The following is a 19,960-nucleotide window of genomic DNA, read 5'->3' on the forward strand; positions in this document are numbered from 1 at the left end:
TCCAGCCCAATGGAATAATGTTCACAGTGCTTAAGATCCTTTTCACAGGAAAATGAAGATAATCATCAATATTACTCAGATATAATCCTCGTGTCAGCTTTTAAGGATTGGTACTTCGTGTGTGTGTGTGTGTGTGTGTGTGTGTGTGTGTGTGTGTGTGTGTATGTTAACAGCACGAAAAGGAGACTCATTCAGCGTCATCATATTGGGAAGATGGATGTCAATCCATACATGCCTACAAAATCCCTCTCCAAGTTCCTAGCATAAGGGTAAGTTTATGAATAGAAGATGAGATTTCTTAATTTGGCTAAAATTCTATTTTTTATATTGGTAAAGCAAAATTGAGGCTTTGCTTTTCAGAGTTGAAAACACATTCTGTTGTTTCCTTTGCTATGTTGACGGTTTATTTGAGGAAGAGTCAAGAATGTAGCAGTGGAAAGTGTGATTCATTTCGTAGCTCACCAAATATAGTTTTCATCATATGTTTTTTCTTTAAAAATTTTCTATATTTTCTTCTTAAAATTTCATCTATTTTTGACATATGCTTATAAAACCTGTTTATAATGAAATAAAACATAAATAAATCAAAAGCTACAAACTTACTGAAACAAAACCAATGGAAGTAGACCAGACCACAGAGAAATGAGAATTAAAAAAAAAATGGAATGTATTCTTTCAAGTTTTCAAAGGGCTAGCACACTGACAATTGAACAAATATTCTCTCGGGGGAGGAATTTTATGCTTCTGATCTGTCCACTTTTTATCAGGTCATATGAAAATTCCATTTGCTCTTACAATAAGAGCCATTTTTAAACAAAACAAACCTTCAGCTTGAATCACATTTATAAGCGTCACGACATCTTTTTATTTTGAAAAGAAAACAAAGAACCATATAACATGAGATTGTCGTCTGAAATTACATGTTCCTTTTTTATTTGTATCACAGGAAAACTCAGTCACTCTGCTAATTTATAGTATTACCATGTACCTCTTGTACGTACATGTAGAAGAGTAAACAGAGACTGGTAAATTTCTAACCCAATGGTTCTATTTCATTGGGCTCTAATGTGCACATTTAGAGTTGTGTAATGTTTTTCATAATAAGTTAATTCTATGAAGATATCTATTTAAAACCTAAATTGATCATTTGAATGCAAACTCTCTAATAGAACTCCATTATGTTTTTTTATACATATACTAAATTAACATCATAGGCTTCTAATGGATGTTTTAATTAGGCATTTTTGTTATCAGCAATATTAGGAAAACTAAAAGCTGTCACTCTGAAAATTCATTATGTTCAATTTCTGTCGGTCAATATTAAGTATTTTCTGAAACTTATTGTTTAAGAATGAAGCTAAAAGCTAAATGAGAAGTTAAAAATCCCAAGACAAACCTCCTTTACACGTTGCACAAAAATGCAAGGCCACCAGAATTCCTTTATATTCTGTACTTGTCAAACAATCAGCTTCGTTTCAGTCACTCATTGTTACACTCACTCCATAAGAAGACTGTCTTAATGGTCCATCGGATAAAACACAAAATGCCTATCCTGAATGAAACTCACATATTTCGCACAGAAACTGAAAGCTGATAGTCACGTGTGTGTACTTGCATGAACCCTAAGAGAACTACAGCCTCAGCGGGGGGACAAGAAGCACCAATCAGAGAAGATGAGGAAACAACCAAGATGCTGAATCAGAAACTCCACACAAAGAGCAAGAGCAGCTGTGAAGTAAGCAAAGTAAGGGGCAAAGGTCAAGGTGGGACAAGGCTGGAGAGGAAGCTGGATGCTTACCAGTGATCTTCCCATTGGCTTCCAAGGGAGGCTGCCAGCTCACAATGACAGCTCGAGGCTTCCCTTCTCGAGTAATGACTGTCAAATCCTTGGGAGCAGAAGTCGGGGCTGTGAGATGAGACAGAGACAAGGTCTTGTCATTGATTGTGGAAAGTGAAGCTGGTGTGTATTTTGTCGTGGCGCTAACAATCAGAATCTATCATCAGGCATGTCATGTTTATTTTGCCTTTTACAATCTGTTGCAACTATTTGAGTGGCAGAAGGGAACAAGTAGAGTTGGTGGTTTACCATGGAAGCTCAATGTCTTCCAAAGGTGTGAGGAAATACAGGGCTGAAGAATTCAGTAGGTGCTTTGAAGTGAGCTCACACTCATGCATGTCTGTAGAATTGTATGCTCAATGAACACATGAACTGCATAGCTTCCATTAGGGAATCTACTGAAACTGTAGTTAATAACTGAGAAAACTAACCTACCAAGTTTCACGAAACAAAAGAGATACAAACAAACAACAACAAACACAAAACTCCATAAAAACACGTTAAATATTATAGCTTAAAAATGTACTAGGTATTTTCTAAGGGAGAACAGATATTGAGAAACAGAAGAAGAAAAGACAAGTAATATATGAGAGACTTTTATCGATCGGACATGAACTAAGATACCAAGAAATCCTGCACTCTTCAAATCTATTTCTTCTCTATGTTGTGCAAAATTAAATGCCAACATATTCTAAAGATGGAACCAATTGTGTGCAGCCTATTCAGCACCTCCCTGAACTCTGCCGATCTGTTTATTACCCATTTGAAGACAGTTTCCCTTCTAAGTAGCTAGCGACCTTCCACGTTGATTACCTGCAGTCTCTTTGTTATCCTTAGTTTGACACAGGCAGATTCGGAGCCAGCTCTCCTCTCCATCTGTGTTCTGCTAGGATTTTCTCGTTTCTAAATAGGACTCCAGTGAATAAGAATAACAGGACTAGATTTCTATTTGAAGCCATCTTCGTTCTCTTCTCCTTGGTGCTTCACAATGCCATCTAGGCTAAGTCATCACGTCAGCTACACCCCACTTCCAGAATACCTTCCTGTGTATTTGTAGATAGGAACCACATGGAAAGGCGCAAATCATTCCTATGTGTCATATTTTACTTCCTCAAAGGCCACTGGAACACTAGTTAATTCAAAGTCAGGTTAATTTTGATACGTTGGCAATCACTTAATATTTTTAAATTTTCAAAGAAAAACGGGAATGGCAGTAACCCACAGGTGGAGGAAAAAAAGGAAGATAAGGAGAAAGAAGGGGGTGGGATGAGACGGAGAAGAAGAAAACATATGTCTAGAGGCATTGGAGGAACAACATGGATTTATAGCAAAATATCAAAGAAGTAATGGCATTTTACAAAAGGATTACTTTCCTAAAGAGTTTATTCAAGGTATTTCATAGTCCATGAATAGAAAGACTAGATACAGTCACAATTGATTCAGATACTACACAAATAATATATATACATACATATAATTTTAAATTATGAGAGAAATAAATAGATTGTGACTTGTCAGAATGACTATTTTCTTACCTATGTTAAAGTTCAAATTAATATTGATTTAGGAAATCAACAAAGGATGATGCAAAGTTTACTTTACCAGTCAGCTCAGGTATTGAAAAGAGGAAAAGAAAAATCCTTCAAATTTTTTATTGCTATAATAAATACATAGTAATGTCCTGAGAAGTTGGTTCCTCAAACACTCTGTTAATTCGTGTGCCTCAGGTGTGTGCATATCTTTATCCTTAAGTTGTGGAAATGATGAATAGAAACTTTAGTGTTGCACGTTTTGGCTCCAATATTTAAAATTTCCCCATGAGCTGCAAATGTACCCCCAATATCTGGGAAAGAAACGGACTTGATGATTCCTATGGTTCCCACTAGTACCTAATGATTGCCCCAAGACTGTGACTAGGTATTATTTTGTGAAACTTTCCCTTATTTTTTCAAGCGGAATTAGTACTTTGTGCTGTTTCCTATAATTTCAACATGCCCCAAATTTGGTGACTTCATTTCTTCTGCTACTTCATGGTTCTTATGTTACTTCATGATTCTCAATATAGTTATCCTTTTAAATGATTGTTATTCTCTCTAAAATAGAGACTTTATTTTTTTTAATGCCTGGTACCTATCACAAGGCCAAGAAGTTACAAATCAACCCATTGTGTATACGGAGCAAGACTTATCATATCTATGGCTCTCACATGTGTATACAGAGCAAGACTTATCATATCTATGGCTCTCACATGTGTATACGGAGCAAGACTTATCATATCTATGGCTCTCACATGTGTATACGGAGCAAGACTTATCATATCTATGGCTCTCACATGTGTATATGGAGCAAGACTTATCATATCTATGGCTCTCACATGTCCCCCACCCACAGATTTCCATTTTTTTCAATAAGTATATGAACAGAGGGGAAACCTTCTAGGGTTAGAAAATTGCAGACATGAAAATTACATTATGCTTTTGTTATTTAGATTGTCAATATTCCTTTGCCCCTCTTCCTTTCAGAAAAACATATGGAATTTTCTTTTAGAGAGAAAAAAAGACTGTCTTTAGGCCATAGAAGCTTCAAGGCTACACGGATTTGTAATGTAGACTCTTTTAACCAGCTTTTCTTTGCCCCCCCTTTTTTTGACAACTATCTCAGGAAATACCCATAATGTCCTCTCTTCTGAACAGTGGAATATTGATTGATACAAACAAGGAAGACATGCAGGTTCAAAACACAAGGGTGATAGCTTGGTAAGGGCAGTGCAGGGATAGTTTCTTATAGCTGTGACTGGCTCCTTTGTGGCACCATTCCAGTTATTTGTATTTTAATACAGATAATCAAAATAAAATAAAAGATTCCTCATCTGGACAGCATGAACTATTTTAATTTAAAAATTTGCCAACCATCCTTAGGTTTACTACAGAGGCCCTTCAGCTTGTAGCAAGGAAGCCCTGGTGCCTATCTCTTATTTCAGAATTAAAGCAGATCTTCAAGTTATTTTATCCAGCTCATTTCCTCCTCACAGTTACAGAATTCCCGGACACTTGTGAATTGCTTCTTTCTTCTCATCATCACCCAAGGATCTCGTCCACATGCTATTTACACCTTTGCTCAGATCATTATCTGATTTGACAATCACTCTGTCTACTAACCACAGGTCTCAAACTTATTATCTTTTTGCCTGTGTGGGGAATGACCATTGGTGCCTCTATAAGGCTAGGTCCTTGATGAGAACTGTGTAGAGTGCATTTTGCAAGTCAGATGATGGTGTGCATTTTATGTCTATGGATGGGAAAAATGCATGAATTTGCTGACTTTAAGGTGAAATGAATATTCTTTCAGACAAATCCTATCAGGTTTTACTTATTTGATTTTTTTGTTTGTTTGTTTTGCTAGTTTATATTTGACTCTGTTCCTGACCTTTAGGGTAAAAAGACAGAGATGGGTATTTTATAGTTCTCACGGTATGCAATTCATTTGGCTGAACCTCACTTTCCTTATAAACTGCTGACATTGGAATCCAAGTCACAATTAATTAGGGAAACTTAATAATGTGTAATAAGTAAACTACAATAAAGAACATTACAATAAGACTATAAAGAGAGTTTTCCTGGAACTAACTCCTGTAGACCAGGCTGGCCACAAACTCACAGTGATCTGCCTGCCTCTGCTTCCCAAGTGCTGGGATTAAAAGTGAATGCCACCAAGGCCTGACTCAAAAAAAATTTTTATACATAGAAGTACCTACTAAATGTAGAGCTCTAAAGATTAAGGCAAAAACCATAAACAAAATCAAAGTTGCAACATCAAGAGGCAAAATATAAGTTTTACACATAATATAAATAGCAAACCAATTAAAACTGGAAACTATTAGAGCTGGAAAGGTGACTAAGTGGCTAGGAGTACACAAATAACTCTTGCAGAGGAACTGAGTTTGTTTCCTGCACTCAGGTCATGTGACTTCAAGAGGTCTGACACCCTCTGCTGGCCACTGTTGGCACCTGCAGTTATGTGTGCAGACAAAACACAGCCACACAATATAAAAATAATAAAAAGCAAAATAAAATATGTTTTAGAAGATATTCTTTAGAAATTAGGTTTTGGTAAACTCCAGTGCCAAATTTGAAAATATTTTAACTATAGATTTATTATTCCTAGAAAATTTGACTTTTGAACTTTATGTTGACTTATATTGATGTAGATCCAAGCTCTCTCAAAATTCATACAAGTTTTTCATTATGTGAACCTATTTTCAAAGTATAACCAAGACCACCCAGAAATACTTCCTATTCCAGCTTTCCTAACTAGAATTAAAAAACAAACAGGAGGCCAATTTTGTAATTTTTAAATTTTGCCTCAAATTATCCAATATCTATTAGGACTATTGTTCAAAGCACCCTTCTATCAGAGTTTGATAATTAAATGCCCATTTTTTTTTTTTTTTTTGTTTTTCGAGACAGGGTTTCTCTGCAGCTTTTTTAGAGCCTGTCCTGGAATTAGCTCTTGTAGACCAGGCTGGCCTCGAAATCCCCATTATTTTTAAACAAATTGAAGAGAATTCCTATTCAGATCCTATGAGTTAACGTTCTAAAGAACTCATTCTAATAATCAGTGATTAATCATTCCACCAGATTGTTTAATCCATTTGATTCCCCTCATTCTCTTCCATGGAAGTGGAATGATAATGATTGGCTGTAGAAGTGCTGTGTATTGTACGGGATATACTATTTAAAGCAGGACAAGGTACAATTTTGAAATCACACCAATCCTCTGTCTCAGTTTCCACAGAATCTGTGAACACTGCTACTTAGGCCAAACACAAGCCTTTGAGGCCAGCGTCTCTTCACATACCAGCCTCGTAGGTGGTGGCGTGTGCGGTCATACTCCATGTGCTTGACCTTCTGTTCTTTGTCACCATGACCGAGAACTCATACATCGTGTTAGGCTTGAGGCCTGTTGCTGTGTAGCTGAGAGAGGCTGTGTCTTCTGACTATACAAACCAGAATAAACAAAGAAATAAAAAGAATGAACTGTCAATTCAGTAAATCAAGACATGTAAACCAGCTAGCTAATGAGTCAGCCAAAAGTAGATAACAGTTCAAAATAACAGAATAGCTAGGCCCCTTCTGTGCCAGTCCATATATGCTGGCTGCTCATATATGTGAGATTTATTGATAAAACCAGGCAGTGCTTTGTTCTAAGGGGAAGCCAACTGGGTTAGTTCCCTGTTCCCATGAGCACAGGAAGAAGACAAAATTTATTTTCAACCCCATTTCAAGACAATTTCTAGTTGGACCTGAATTAAATTCATAGCTTTATCATTGAAATCAGGATTTGGCGGGTTAGTATTATATATTTTCTGTTTGTCATCATAATTTTCATCTGCGAATAATTAATTTAATAGCATTATAGCGACTAAGATATTTAATATCAAGACCTAGCTTCAAAGTTTGAGTGCTTCCAAATACCTATTGATCAAGAGGAACAAGAGTGTGTCTGGGTGACATGTTTTCTCCCTTTTTGAATATTTCACATATACAGAAACATGTTTAGAAAGAACATCAACCGATCAAAAAAGAATTGACAATTGTATAAATAGTAAACAAGAAAATTGTACTGTAGAATATTGTATTTGGTTTTGAGTCCATTTGCTGCATTATAAACAAGTTTAATTATTTTAGTAGGAAATAATTAAATTGTATCTTTCTTGCTTACTCAAAGAGCAAAAATGATAATAAAGGAAAAGCAGGCTAGTCTCACAGGTAAAAACTTATTTTCCACATGACCTGGCTCATTTTAGCCTATGCAAATCTCTTAAAAACATCTTTGTCTTTTCCCAAGCTAAATGCTTCCTATTGCTTCTATATTTAAAAATATGGCCGGGCGGTGGTGGCGCATGCCTTTAATCCCAGCACTCGGGAGGCAGAGGCAGGCGGATCTCTGAGTTCGAGGCCAGCCAGGTCTACAAGAGCTAGTTCCAGGACAGGCTCTAGAAACTACAGGGAAACCCTGTCTTGGAAAACAAAAACAAAAACAAAAAAAAATAAATAAAAAAATAAAAATAAGTTGGGTATTTACATCTGGAAAAGTTAAAGCCTTTTCCCATTGGTTAATGATATAAGTACCTCATTATTACTGTATTATGGCAAAAATTATTAAATCAAACATCTATTATAGGTTAGGCTATAGTTATGAAAACCCTACATGTTTTTTTACAACAAATAAAAATTAAAAGACATTAATAACATTTTTATGATGTACCCATTCATCCTATCAAATTAAAAATCTCAGGAGTATTTATCAGAATGCTTTCCGTAGACACTCATAGAGAGCTATTGCTACAATGAGTGGTTAAACCTCAAAATACTTTGGAAAATCATATATGGTTGCAGTTGTAAATACAGGATAGCTGGGTAATCCCTCTCTGAGCTCCTAAGCTCCCATATTCTTTTCTGTAAGTTTCAGTTAATATGACAGACTCTATAATGTCATTTACTGTGTGAAGTAAGTGAAGGAAATAGTGCTTGGCCTAGAGCAAGGGCTAATAATTGCTATCTATAATACATTAGACATTGTTTCATGTCATTTTCATTACATTAGCAATAATAAATTTTAACTTGAGTTCTATCTTGAGGAAGGGGACTGAGTTTTACATAACATTCCATATTCTACTACAGTCACAACATATCTGCTAAGCTCTAGGCAACTGCCAATAATTATATTTTTAGTGGAAACTCATGTAAAACAGTATGTGATTAAATAATTGTAAAGAAATTAAACGAAGTCAATACTTTTATAGGAAAATAAATATAGGAATCTAAGTAATCAAAGTATCATATTCAGAATTCTTGTCCAGTTTGAGAAAGTGAGACTCAGTGATTTGACAAAACCACAAATATGAAATGTGATTTGACTCCAGAAGTCCCCTTGGCCCTAAAATGAGTATGTCTTGCTTATCTCATTAAACTATATGGAACGAAAGGTTTAGTTTAGATATGAACATTATTTTAACAGCATAAAGTACAAACCAAGTCATTTATTATTAATAACTTCAATATTTATGAGACATCTTTCTCATAGACCTGTAATCCTCTTCATTCGTTCTTACTGTTCAACTGCCCAACCCTTTCCTAGAGACCTCTTCATCTCAGTGTACAGAGGTAGGTGTGTGTAGTTGGGCACGTGAAGAGGGCTGTTTGTAATAAAATACATAATTCCTTTCATCAGAGAAGGCCCAGTTGAAATCTGCTTTGCTTGGTCCTCAAATTCTTTGTGAGTCTGAGTAATTCTATATCTACTGTACTAGCCATTTCACTGAAATTATTTGCCCCAAGAAATCTTGGATCTTGTTATTCAAATGAGGCTGAAGAAAATAATCAAAATATTAGTTCATATTCTGTCAAAAGTTCCCATAGCCATTCTGCAAAATGAAGAGATCTCCAAAGTTATGAACGTAACAATTTTAAAGTGAGGAACAGTCTTTTCTGAAACTAAACTCAAAACTGAGCCATCTATATGTAGAGATACTTCTTAAAACTCTCATATATTCTTTTTCTTTTCTTTCCTGATGTTATCTTTATTTATGGCTCTGCTGAGTCTGAAATCTAATACTGTAAGGAGATAGGTAGGGTACTTATAACATATCCTTTATCTATGCTATTGTATAGACTTGCTGGAGGACTTGCCTGGTCTACCAGGGCAGGAATATAAAAAACTTTAATATTAATAATAATAATAAATATATTAATATATTATTTTTATATTGTTTCAACTAAAAGTTGACTTATCATAAACCACAAAGTTCTGACAACTTAAAAGATGAAAGACACTAATGTAATTCCAGCATGACTGCACACAGAGACAGAATCTTGAAACCAGTGTGATTTTGCTGTATCTCCAGTTTGGGGGCCAGAAATATCCCCCAGACAAGTGCATCTCCCAAATTTCCAATGTCTTGCAATCTGATTAAGGAATACAGTAGTTCAGTGGGAGGAAGGGAACAAAATTCTCTTTAGCAATTATCCCTGGGGAGTGTCAAGAAACGTGATAAAAGCGGGTCTGAGGAAACAAAGAGCTAGGGTTAAGCTACTGGATCCCTTAGTTTTGGAGGAACATTTACATTCTTCTTCACTTTATTTTTAGAGAAAACCTTATATTGTAGCCCACACTTGCCTCAAACTCTTGCCAATCCTTGTACTTTAGTACCCTGGATGATGAGATTATAATGTTATACTTCGTTTTCATTCCCAGTTATTGCCTTGTAAACTATTAACTTTCAGCTGTGTAACCCTACGTGAACCATTTATGGATTTTTCTCCAAGCATGCATCTATTAAGATGGGTGCATAAGGCATTGCAAGTTATACATATTAAGTAAGCAGAATTAAAACTTTATTTCAGAATAAATGATCTAGAAATGTTATAGACACAGAACAGGAGTTTGTTGATTCTTCCAGTCTGTTGACACTGTCTACTGCTTAAACACATCCACACATTCTTGGGTTTGTTAGTAACTCTTTGTTTGAATTGCCGAACTTGGGCAGGAAAGATGCAAAAGTGAAATGACAGTCTCTTATGTATCACTAGTGCTCTGGGGACGAGTATGAAACAATTTGGACATGAGAATGAACAGGAGGCTGCTGTAACTCAGGTTCATTTAGAGGCTTTTCCTTACAACCACAGGAAGATGGTTTCGAAGCTAAATAAGGAACGCACGGTTAATGCCTGGAAATTCATTTCTAGGGTGCTATAAAGTGTCCTCACATCCCTGACCCCCCCCCCCCCCCGTTGGACCCTCTCTGAGTGGGCTGTGCAATTAATGGACAGCAATCTAGATTCTGAGTCAAGGAATCACATCATAGTCTATTCGGGAGCTGGTCTTGGAGCCCTTCTATTTCCAAAGGAAAATGATTTTCCTGCTGAAAGCAAAAGCAAAAGTCTGGTGCAAGCAGCATCTGCTGGGATTCAAACATCTTTTTGCAGCTCTTGATATTTTCCTACCTTGCTTTTGTTGTTTTCCAGAGGCATATTTTTTCTTAACTAATTAGTTATTCAGCTATTAAAATGCCTTGCTTTAGTACGTGAAAGTCACTGTAGAAAAGCGGTTTATGGCACAACAGGAAACATGGAACACAACGCACCAAGCATATAAAAGATAACTTTAAATTTCACGCAGTCAGTTTGATTTTCACCTTGTACTTGGCGCTGGTAGAAAAGCTGGTCCTCCACCGGACAGTGTAAAGCCGCACGTCGGATGTTTTCTGGTTCTTCGGGACAGAGTTGTCTGCCCAGCTGACCCTCACAGCCTCATGGGTAAGAGCCACAGCCTGTACACCTACTGGTGGGAGCATGGGGGTGGAGACGTCTGGGCCCGAGGTGGGGAAATCATCAAGCAAAGGATAATAGTCAACTGGGTCAGTGGGATCTGGGTTCAAAACCCACCAAATGAAACCAACGAATAAATGTGTAAACAAAGAGTTAAAATAAATACCAGTGGTAACACATCACAATGAGTTAAATGCATGGCAAGAATGATGAAAGGGAACATGAGAAGAACAGAAAAAATGCAATTAATTAAATCATAACATATAATAAGAACAGTATTGCTATGTTAAAATAACAGTATTTCTTTATATTTATATCTAATTAGATTACATATCTTAGAAGTTCAACTTCTTTGAATGTTACACACTGTTTCTTTCACAGTCTTGTATGCTACTTTATGAGGTACATGATTTGTCAACGATTTGAAGTAACAATAAAAATGACATTTCTGATTATTTTTCCAGAAATGGAAATGAATGCTATTGGATACCTTAATATTTCTCTTTATATATGACTTTATTAGGGTTTTGTACTTCTTTTACTATTATCTAGGTAACATTTCTATAAATATTGTTCAGTCAACACTCAAACTATAATGAAAAAACTTGATATATATCTTTCTATCAATGCACAAAACCAGAATGAAGAGATATGCATGGTCACGTGGGTCAACAAACATCCTTTGTACTATAATTGTGTGTGAGATGGCACCTGGTAAGTTTTCTTAGATTGTAATATTAAACTCTAATAAAAGTGCTCATCTTCCGGTATTTACACACACGTATTCACACACACACAGGTTAGTTCCGTTTTCAGTCCAGTCAGGCATTCCTATATTACATTCCTGATTCGGAAACTGCAAGTTCAGTGGAAAAAAAAATGCACATCAATGGATAGGAAGACAAATTAACTCCTCCAGATTAATGAGATTTCCACGGAGATATGAACGTGCTTTGGCCAATAACATGACTGCAATCGGAAGAATGATGTGTGATTTTACACAGTTCTCCAAAACCCCTTACACTTGTCTTATGCTGGGACGACCACAATTTCAGAAGCTTACTTTATGGCAATCATAATCATTCCATTTTGAGACACTCAAATTTATAGATAACAGGTTGAAAAACCGACCTTTACCTGATGCACTAAGGAATCTAACAAAAAATTGAAGCTGACAGCACAGTACTAAGATGGGACATTTGAAGTCATTTAAGGGAATGAGATCAGATAAAATGGAGAGGAGTCTCCGGAGCAGTTTATACAGTTTATATTTTTAATAGCCAAGTTCAAAGTCGAGTGGTTGTTGGCTGTTCTGTTGATGACTGTTTCTTTTCCTTGAATTTCAAATTCTCATCTATTCATCATTGTGTTTTCCGACGGATTATTTAACATGGTACTGGGTTACTGGTTTGTAATTTTGGAGAAAAGATTTTTAAAACTGAAGACAGAAGACAGAAACGGAACAGAGAGAGAAAGAGAGAGAGAGAGAGAGAGAGAGAGAGAGAGAGAGAGAGAGAGAGAGAGAGAGGGAGAAAGAGGGAGAGAGAGAGAATGATAGATTTGAGATTAAAATTTAATGTCAGAGCCCAGGTTTTCTGTATTCCTTTTGATGTCTCTTTTTATTAAGGGCCCCTTTACAGTCAAAGGGATTCCTGAAATGACAAAGAGAGCAAAAGATGCTGCACTTCTACAAGGGTTTGAATCACACAGCAGGTTGGTGTAGCAGGAAAAGGTACTTGTGCTGAAGTTAAAGCAAGCACTACCTTTCACGTTTCTATCCTTGCCTGACTTTAAAAAGAAATTGATGCATAGAGGAAGTATAGTCCCACGTATGAGCTGCTTTTGACTTATTCACATCATGGGCTACCACCTGTGTCATTGCTTTGTTCCACTTAGTTCATGTAAACATGGTCTCTCATATGCATCTTGTGTAATGCTTTGAAGTCAAGTCATCCTACATTAGAAAATGATAATAGTCAATCCAACTAGTCTTGATTTTAGAAAATAAAAATGGTCATGGTTATTATTCATTGAGTATTTTAGGGACAGTTACAGAATAATCCTACTGTATTTAATGCAGTATTTTCTGTTGTGGATTTTACCTATGGTCCTAATGTGATCCAGAAAATTCTGCCAACGGCCAAATTTTATTTTCTATCTTAGGGAACACAATTTATTTTTAGTCATTCTATGATAATCCCTCTAAAATTTTGGTGCATAATGTAATAAAAATATGCTCTGTGGCTTCTATCAATGTAAACTACATAATTAGTTATTTGAACATTTATTCGTTTTTATGACAGCCAATTTCAATCATTCAGTGGCCATAAGAGCTCTTTCCTCACTCTAATGGACAGAACAGATAAACAACATCTCCAATAGAGCAGAGCATTCCAGGAGACAGGGAACAACGATGTAAAAACATGCTACACGTATTGCCAGTGCTCTTTGATTCCCTGATCAGGAATTTCTTGAGTAATTGGATGCAACCATTCTTTTGCTACTAAATCGTTCTATTTCAATGTTTCTTCCTCTGCTAGGATGCCTTATATGCTCTTGAATTTCAGAGGCACATGAACAAGTACATGTTTATGTGAGCATATATGTGGATGAAAAAATATATATATGTATATATATACTATGTATTATTATACACACACACACACACACACACACATATATGTAATTTGCTGAAGAAGAAACAGACAGTACCTAACATAGTTTGCTAATCTCTACCTTTAGTTACTCATTTGATATCGGCATTAAAATTGATAGTTTTCAACTGGATTGCACGTCGTTTAAACCTCACTAAAATGGCTCAGAATAAATGAATGCAAAGGGTGTATTTCATTAACTCCTGATTATTCTTTGCCCTTTTCCTTCTCCAGGTGGAAAACAACTTGTTTTTACAACAAGAGATAAAGAGCTAAATGGAAGGAGAGAGAATTTTCCCATGTGGGCCAAGCTGAAAGTTTCAGTAGCTTGAACTCTTATTCCCAGTCTGAGAAAAGACTCCAGAACTCACCGAAGGCTATGAGCACATGATTCAGATGCTCCAGGCTTGATGGTGATACTAGCCTAATGCTTTCATTGCCTTCAGTGTATTTTGTGTTTACTTTTTGCTGGATTCTTTCCAGGACTTCTCACGGGAATATTTTGCAACAACTCAAAGATAAAGAATAATTTTTTACATGACAATATGACACATTTATTGATAAGAGATTCTCTCAGAGCCTTCGCCTTTGGTTCCATTTGTTTGCCCTTTGTTCTCCATGCTGTGTAGAAGCATAAAAATAATTCTCCTTCCAGGAAAAGAGTATATTCTTTATTGTGAAGGGGCTGCTTTATGCATTCCTCTGCAGCCCATCACTGGCTTTTCTTCAATAATAAATTCCCTGACATAATTTCCAACTTTAGCATCACTTCGCTTCTTAGATCCATTAGAATCAGAGTCATAACATGAAAATAAAACTTGTGTTATGGATCACTGGCATTCGAGAAAACACCGTGGCAATGCCATATGCTAAGAATTAAAAACTGACAGTAAATGCCACAGGGAAAGTTGTTACTAGCACAGACACTTCCTACTGCACAGCCTACCTTCACTTTATCTGAACTCTGCCTTCTTCACTCACTGCTCTCAAGTTCCACTGGAGAACTGACTTTCGTGTTTATGCCCAGTAGGTTGTATTCGTGAGATTTAAATTTTGTATTAATAAAAGAAAAGCATTGAAAGACTGGCCTCGGTGGAATCACGTGTCACCTGATCATAGTTCAATGTCAGTTTGACAATGAGGAACTTCCTAGATTCCTCATGATGAACAGCAAAGAGATGACATACACACGGTCAACCAGGGAAATCACAGGTGCAGACATAGTCCCCTATTTCCCAATACACCTCACTTTTGGGACAGTCTGAGAGAAAAATCCCAAGTGCTCATCTATTATTCTATATCTTAGTTCCAAATCTAGAACTGAATGCACATCATTTTTCTAACAATGAAGGAGATACTTTTCTTAGGAAACAGTCTCCAGCCTCATGTTTATTCTTTTTGAGTATTTATAAACACCTTTGAAGGCATAGCAAAAGATGTTATCTCAAATGATAGCTCCCAATTTTGTATCTTTTTGGGGGGTGGAGGATGTCAGACTTTGAAACCAATGGTCAATGATTCCAGAATTCTGAAATAACAACTTCACTTTTTTGGAACACCTGGTTAACAATAAGTGAAAACATCTTTGGAGAACTGTCCGAAAGATAAACCATCGTCAGTATAGTCTGTGAATGGCAACTGAGGACTTTCAAAACAAACTATACAAACTTCAAGTAAATCTAGGTAGTAGTAATATTTATTCTCTAGTTAGTCATGCATCCTCATCTGAAATCCACACTCCAGTAATTTTTCTCTCTGATGCTTGGTATTAAATCTGAAGATTGCCCTCTTAAGCCTTCTATTCTAATTAAGGTGAATGCTTATGGCTAGTCAAATGAAGTTGAAAGGATGTGGTTTTCCGGGGTTGTGGGAGATAGGCACAAAGTATTAATTGAAGACATAAATTTTATTTTTGTCAAAGTTTTAGACAAGTTGTTGGGAACAATATTTTTAGGAGCAATATGGGTTTGTGATTTTTTTCTGGGTATCCACATATTCTGTTTTTGAGCAAACATAGCATTATTAACAACCTCCATCAGTGATTTATATCCCTCTTAACACTGTTTCATGCTCTTCGGCCCTTTGGGCCTTCTTTGCTATCTTTCTGTTTAAATTCATACAGCCATTCTTTAGACAATGAGCCTGGAACCAATCTTTCCTTTTGTGTCTCCTGACAGATGACCTATGCCCCGGTTTAGGATTTGTCTTTGCAATTTGGACTGATCCAATCAACTCCGATGTGCCAACTTAACCTTGTCACCTGTCTACAGGTTCATGTTGAGAGAAACAAATGCCCATTGAATATTTAGAACCTCCATCACAAACTTGCTCCTCAAATGGCAGTGTCTGAGACAAACTGGTTAGCAGAATGAAGAACCATATCAGGGCACCAAACTAGAAAACTTCTTAGATGATTGTGGAGGCGAGAGCGAAGTTCTCTACGTTTACACACTAATGTATCGAATAAATCCTTGCCATTTATTTGGAGAATGAAATAATCAAAAATAAAGTGTACATATGTGTGCATATATTCCTGATAATTTCATGCATTCATTTTTAAATAGTTTTCTTTTTAGAATTTTGCCCTTTCTCACCATAATCCAAGCACTGATCCAACTTGTCGCAAGAGGATGGACAATGGGTGCATACCTGTTATGGAGCGTGTTGTGGCACTTTCATAAAGAGGGACACCTTCTCCTGCGTTGTTGAAAGCTTTTAAGGAGATTACATAATGAGAACTTGACTCTGAAAACAGAAACAAATTGGACATGTGAATTAGTGTATTGAAATGCCTGTGGCGAACATTCCCTGAAAACAAATTTAATACAATGTTTTAAATGAATTGATGTTTGAAAACGAGTGGGTTGGATTCTGGGAACTACCCACTCTAATGGAGATAGAGACTTTCGATCTTCCTGAATGCTCACATGAGCAGGGAATGCATAAGTAGGTGGGGAAACAAGAACATTTAGACACACTGTACAATATAGGCGATGATATTTGTTCTTATCTCTGAAACACAAGTTTTTGTGAGTTATCAGCTGCCAGCCCAGTGACCCAAGTGTCAGCCATGTCTGGTCAGTCAAAACCAAAAGTGAGCATCAGACTGGAAATGAGAACAATCTTAAGAACCTCGGACATATTAGCACAGGGAACAAATACAAATACTTGGAACTGACCAGTGAAAGTTCCGCTCCAGGACAGGACCAATTATAGTTACATTAACCTGACACGACCTTAAGAATCACGAGAAGAGCTAGTTTCAGTTGAAGAATTGCCCATGTGAGTTTGTCATGTGGTACTGTCTGTGAGACACGCCCTTTATGGACGATTGACATGGGAGTATCCAGGCTCTTGTGGGAAACAGTACAACTCAGGCAAGTGAGACTGGGTTGTATAAGAAAAGTTGATGAGCATGAACCAGAGAACCAGCTAGCAACCAAGACATCCCCACAGTATATGCTTCAAATTTCTGCTTCAGTTCCTACCCTGACTTTCCTCAGTGATGAACTGTGAACTGGAATTGTAGGATGAAACAAACCCTCCCTATAGATGCCTTTTTCACGATGTTCATCTTACAAACAGAATGAAAACAGGACAGCACTTGAGCTAAGAATGACATGGAAGAAGGTATCAAATATGAAAATTGGTGAGGGAATAGCTAAAACACACTAAGCAGAGTCCTTAAAGAAGAAAATTTCAAACGGACACAATAAACACAGAAGGATACATTTCCTTTGTTGATATAATCTTTAAAAATGCAAATAAAAGCAATATATGATTTATCAGAGCAGAAATAGAGCATAATCTATTTTTACTAAAGCAATAGCTTATGAGACAGAATTATAGTAATTTATTTTTTTATTCTAGAGAAGAAAATATAATTAAGGATTTTCTAGACAGTCAAAATTATTAATAAATATAAAGGAGATAAACAATCAAACTATTATTCGTTTCCAAACTGCTATTGCCTTTCATTTTATTGACCACCAGAATTAATGAAAAATGAGTTTTAGACATCCAAAATGACCAGGGGAAACTATGACCTGAAAGCTAACTTCTGAATAATAAAGTAAATGAACTAAAACTAAGTGTCAGGAGATGTTTAATTATGTATTGGCCTATGCTATGATACTATAATGATCAGAGCATTAATAGATCACAATGGTCATCTATATACAACAATCAAATGAGTCATTTTGATGAAGGTGGAACTGTCATTTTAAGGCAAACATAATATAGATAAATCAATGAAAGACCACAAGGGCTACAATTTTACATATAATGTGCCATTTTAAGCAAGAGTCTTGGGAGAGATAGAATACACACAGAATTAACATATTGTAGTTAAAGTTCCATGTTCCCAAACTTGAGTTAGAAAAAAAAATTCAATTTTTTTAAAGAAGTGTTTTAATTCCTTGTCACATTCTATTCATTTAAAAAGTCAAGAAGGACAGACTTGATAATGTAAGCATCCGCAGTGTGTAGGCTGCAGCTGTGTATGGATCTGGTGATCCCAAGTTTGGAGATGGAAACATGGCAACCGAGCTTAAATCATCCTGTCATACTAGAAAAGGAAAAATAAGCCAATGAGGATGGCAATCTCCTGTTTAAAGAATCAAGGATTTTTGTATAAAGGGTTCCACTGACCACTAAAGAAGTCATCATCGAAGGAACTTCAGTGTATCAACTCCCTGAAATATATGTAAACATGCTAATTTATAGAGATATTTTAGGCTAGAAACCATTGGTCAGTTCTGAGGTTGTCAAATAGTCACATAACTATCTGAGAAACTGGGAAGGAAATTAGTATTTATGTTTTTTCCTAAATAAGCTTCATTCCAGCGTGAGCAGATAGCTTGAGGATCAGTTTGAATTTTTCTAAAAGAAAAGCCTAAGGAGAGAAACAGAATACTGTCATTCTACCATTTCAGAAAATCAACGAACAACCATGCACCAGGTGTCTCAAATGGAAAGCATCCTGCCCTCTAAAGTCTAGTAACAGGGACTAGCCTCTAACTGCCGGAACACAGCAAACAAAGCAGAGAAACATGCTGAACCCAGTGAAAGCACGTGTGTATGTACTTATGTGTTCTGTGTGTTTTTCTGTACCAAGGTATTTACATAACAATGATGAGGCTTTCAAATAAGTGAGTTTATATTTAATGATGATCTTTGAAAATCTATTAGGTCTCTTTTCCTTCATGGAGTTTGAATGTAATTTAAGTGCATATGTTAAAGACAATAATATCCAAAATAACCATGTCCCCAAAATACAATATAACAAAAAATGATATAAGATCATATCTCATGCAGGTCTTTGGCTTCCATGTGATGAATTGCTGCTACTCAAAAAGAGAAACGTATGTGTGCACGCACACATGCATAGATACGCATATGTTTATCGTCAAAGCAGTTTATTTTTAAGGAAGTAATCAATAATCAAATGTCAAGTGTTCTCTGAGATTCAAGACTGGTTGTAAAATATGAACCTCCCTTATTAGCTTAGTAAGTTAATTCTGAACAGGGGAAAAAAGAAACACTACATAAAATTAAGCAATAAAATATACAGGATGCTCTCGGGATGCCGTTTGGGATTAGAGGACTGAAGTGGTCATGAAGGACCAGGCCAGCTGAGAAGGGTTTCCAACAGATATTTACCCTCAAGTGGGGCTTGTGGAAAGAGGTGAGGTCTAGGAGGGGAGATCATAGAAAGTAAAAATATTTGAAGGAAATCTGGGAATGATGAAAATACACTTAGGAAAGGTAGAAAAATACTCATCTATTGTGACAATGACCTATTCTAGTTATATCAGTGTTGTTAGATCTAATTTTTTGTTTCAGATGGATGATTCATCTATATATTAAGACACAAACACTTATACTTGGTATTAACCTAATGATATAGGAAATGGCTTTTTTGTAGTTAAAGTGTAATTTAGCTCAATCTCATACACGTATACATTTGTATTTATCTAGGTAGTTATCAAGGGTGTGGAAATGAGACCAGGATTTTTCTATTTCCATACACAGGATCTAGACTATCTATTTGCCTTATGTGCACAGCTTTGAGATTTGTGTCCTTTTAATCAGAGTGAACAAAGGAAAGTAAGCCAGACTCGGTTCCTGCATGAGAAATG

General features: G+C 36.2%; 1 protein-coding gene across 1 annotated transcript in view; it reads right to left on the reverse strand.

The window, feature by feature from the left end:
- Dcc (DCC netrin 1 receptor) overlaps positions 1–19,960 on the reverse strand; it is a 658,913-nt gene that overhangs the window by 104,357 nt on the left and 534,596 nt on the right. Inside the window, exons 16-19 of the mRNA XM_042055177.1 lie at positions 16,470–16,565; positions 11,034–11,266; positions 6,695–6,833; positions 1,799–1,906 (exon numbers count right to left, since the gene is read on the reverse strand). Coding sequence (XP_041911111.1) covers positions 1,799–1,906; positions 6,695–6,833; positions 11,034–11,266; positions 16,470–16,565 — 576 coding nt within the window. The remainder of the gene's footprint in view (positions 1–1,798; positions 1,907–6,694; positions 6,834–11,033; positions 11,267–16,469; positions 16,566–19,960) is intronic.

This window comes from Arvicola amphibius, chromosome 5 (genome assembly GCF_903992535.2).
Source record: "Arvicola amphibius chromosome 5, mArvAmp1.2, whole genome shotgun sequence".
Taxonomy (NCBI): Eukaryota; Metazoa; Chordata; class Mammalia; order Rodentia; family Cricetidae; genus Arvicola; species Arvicola amphibius.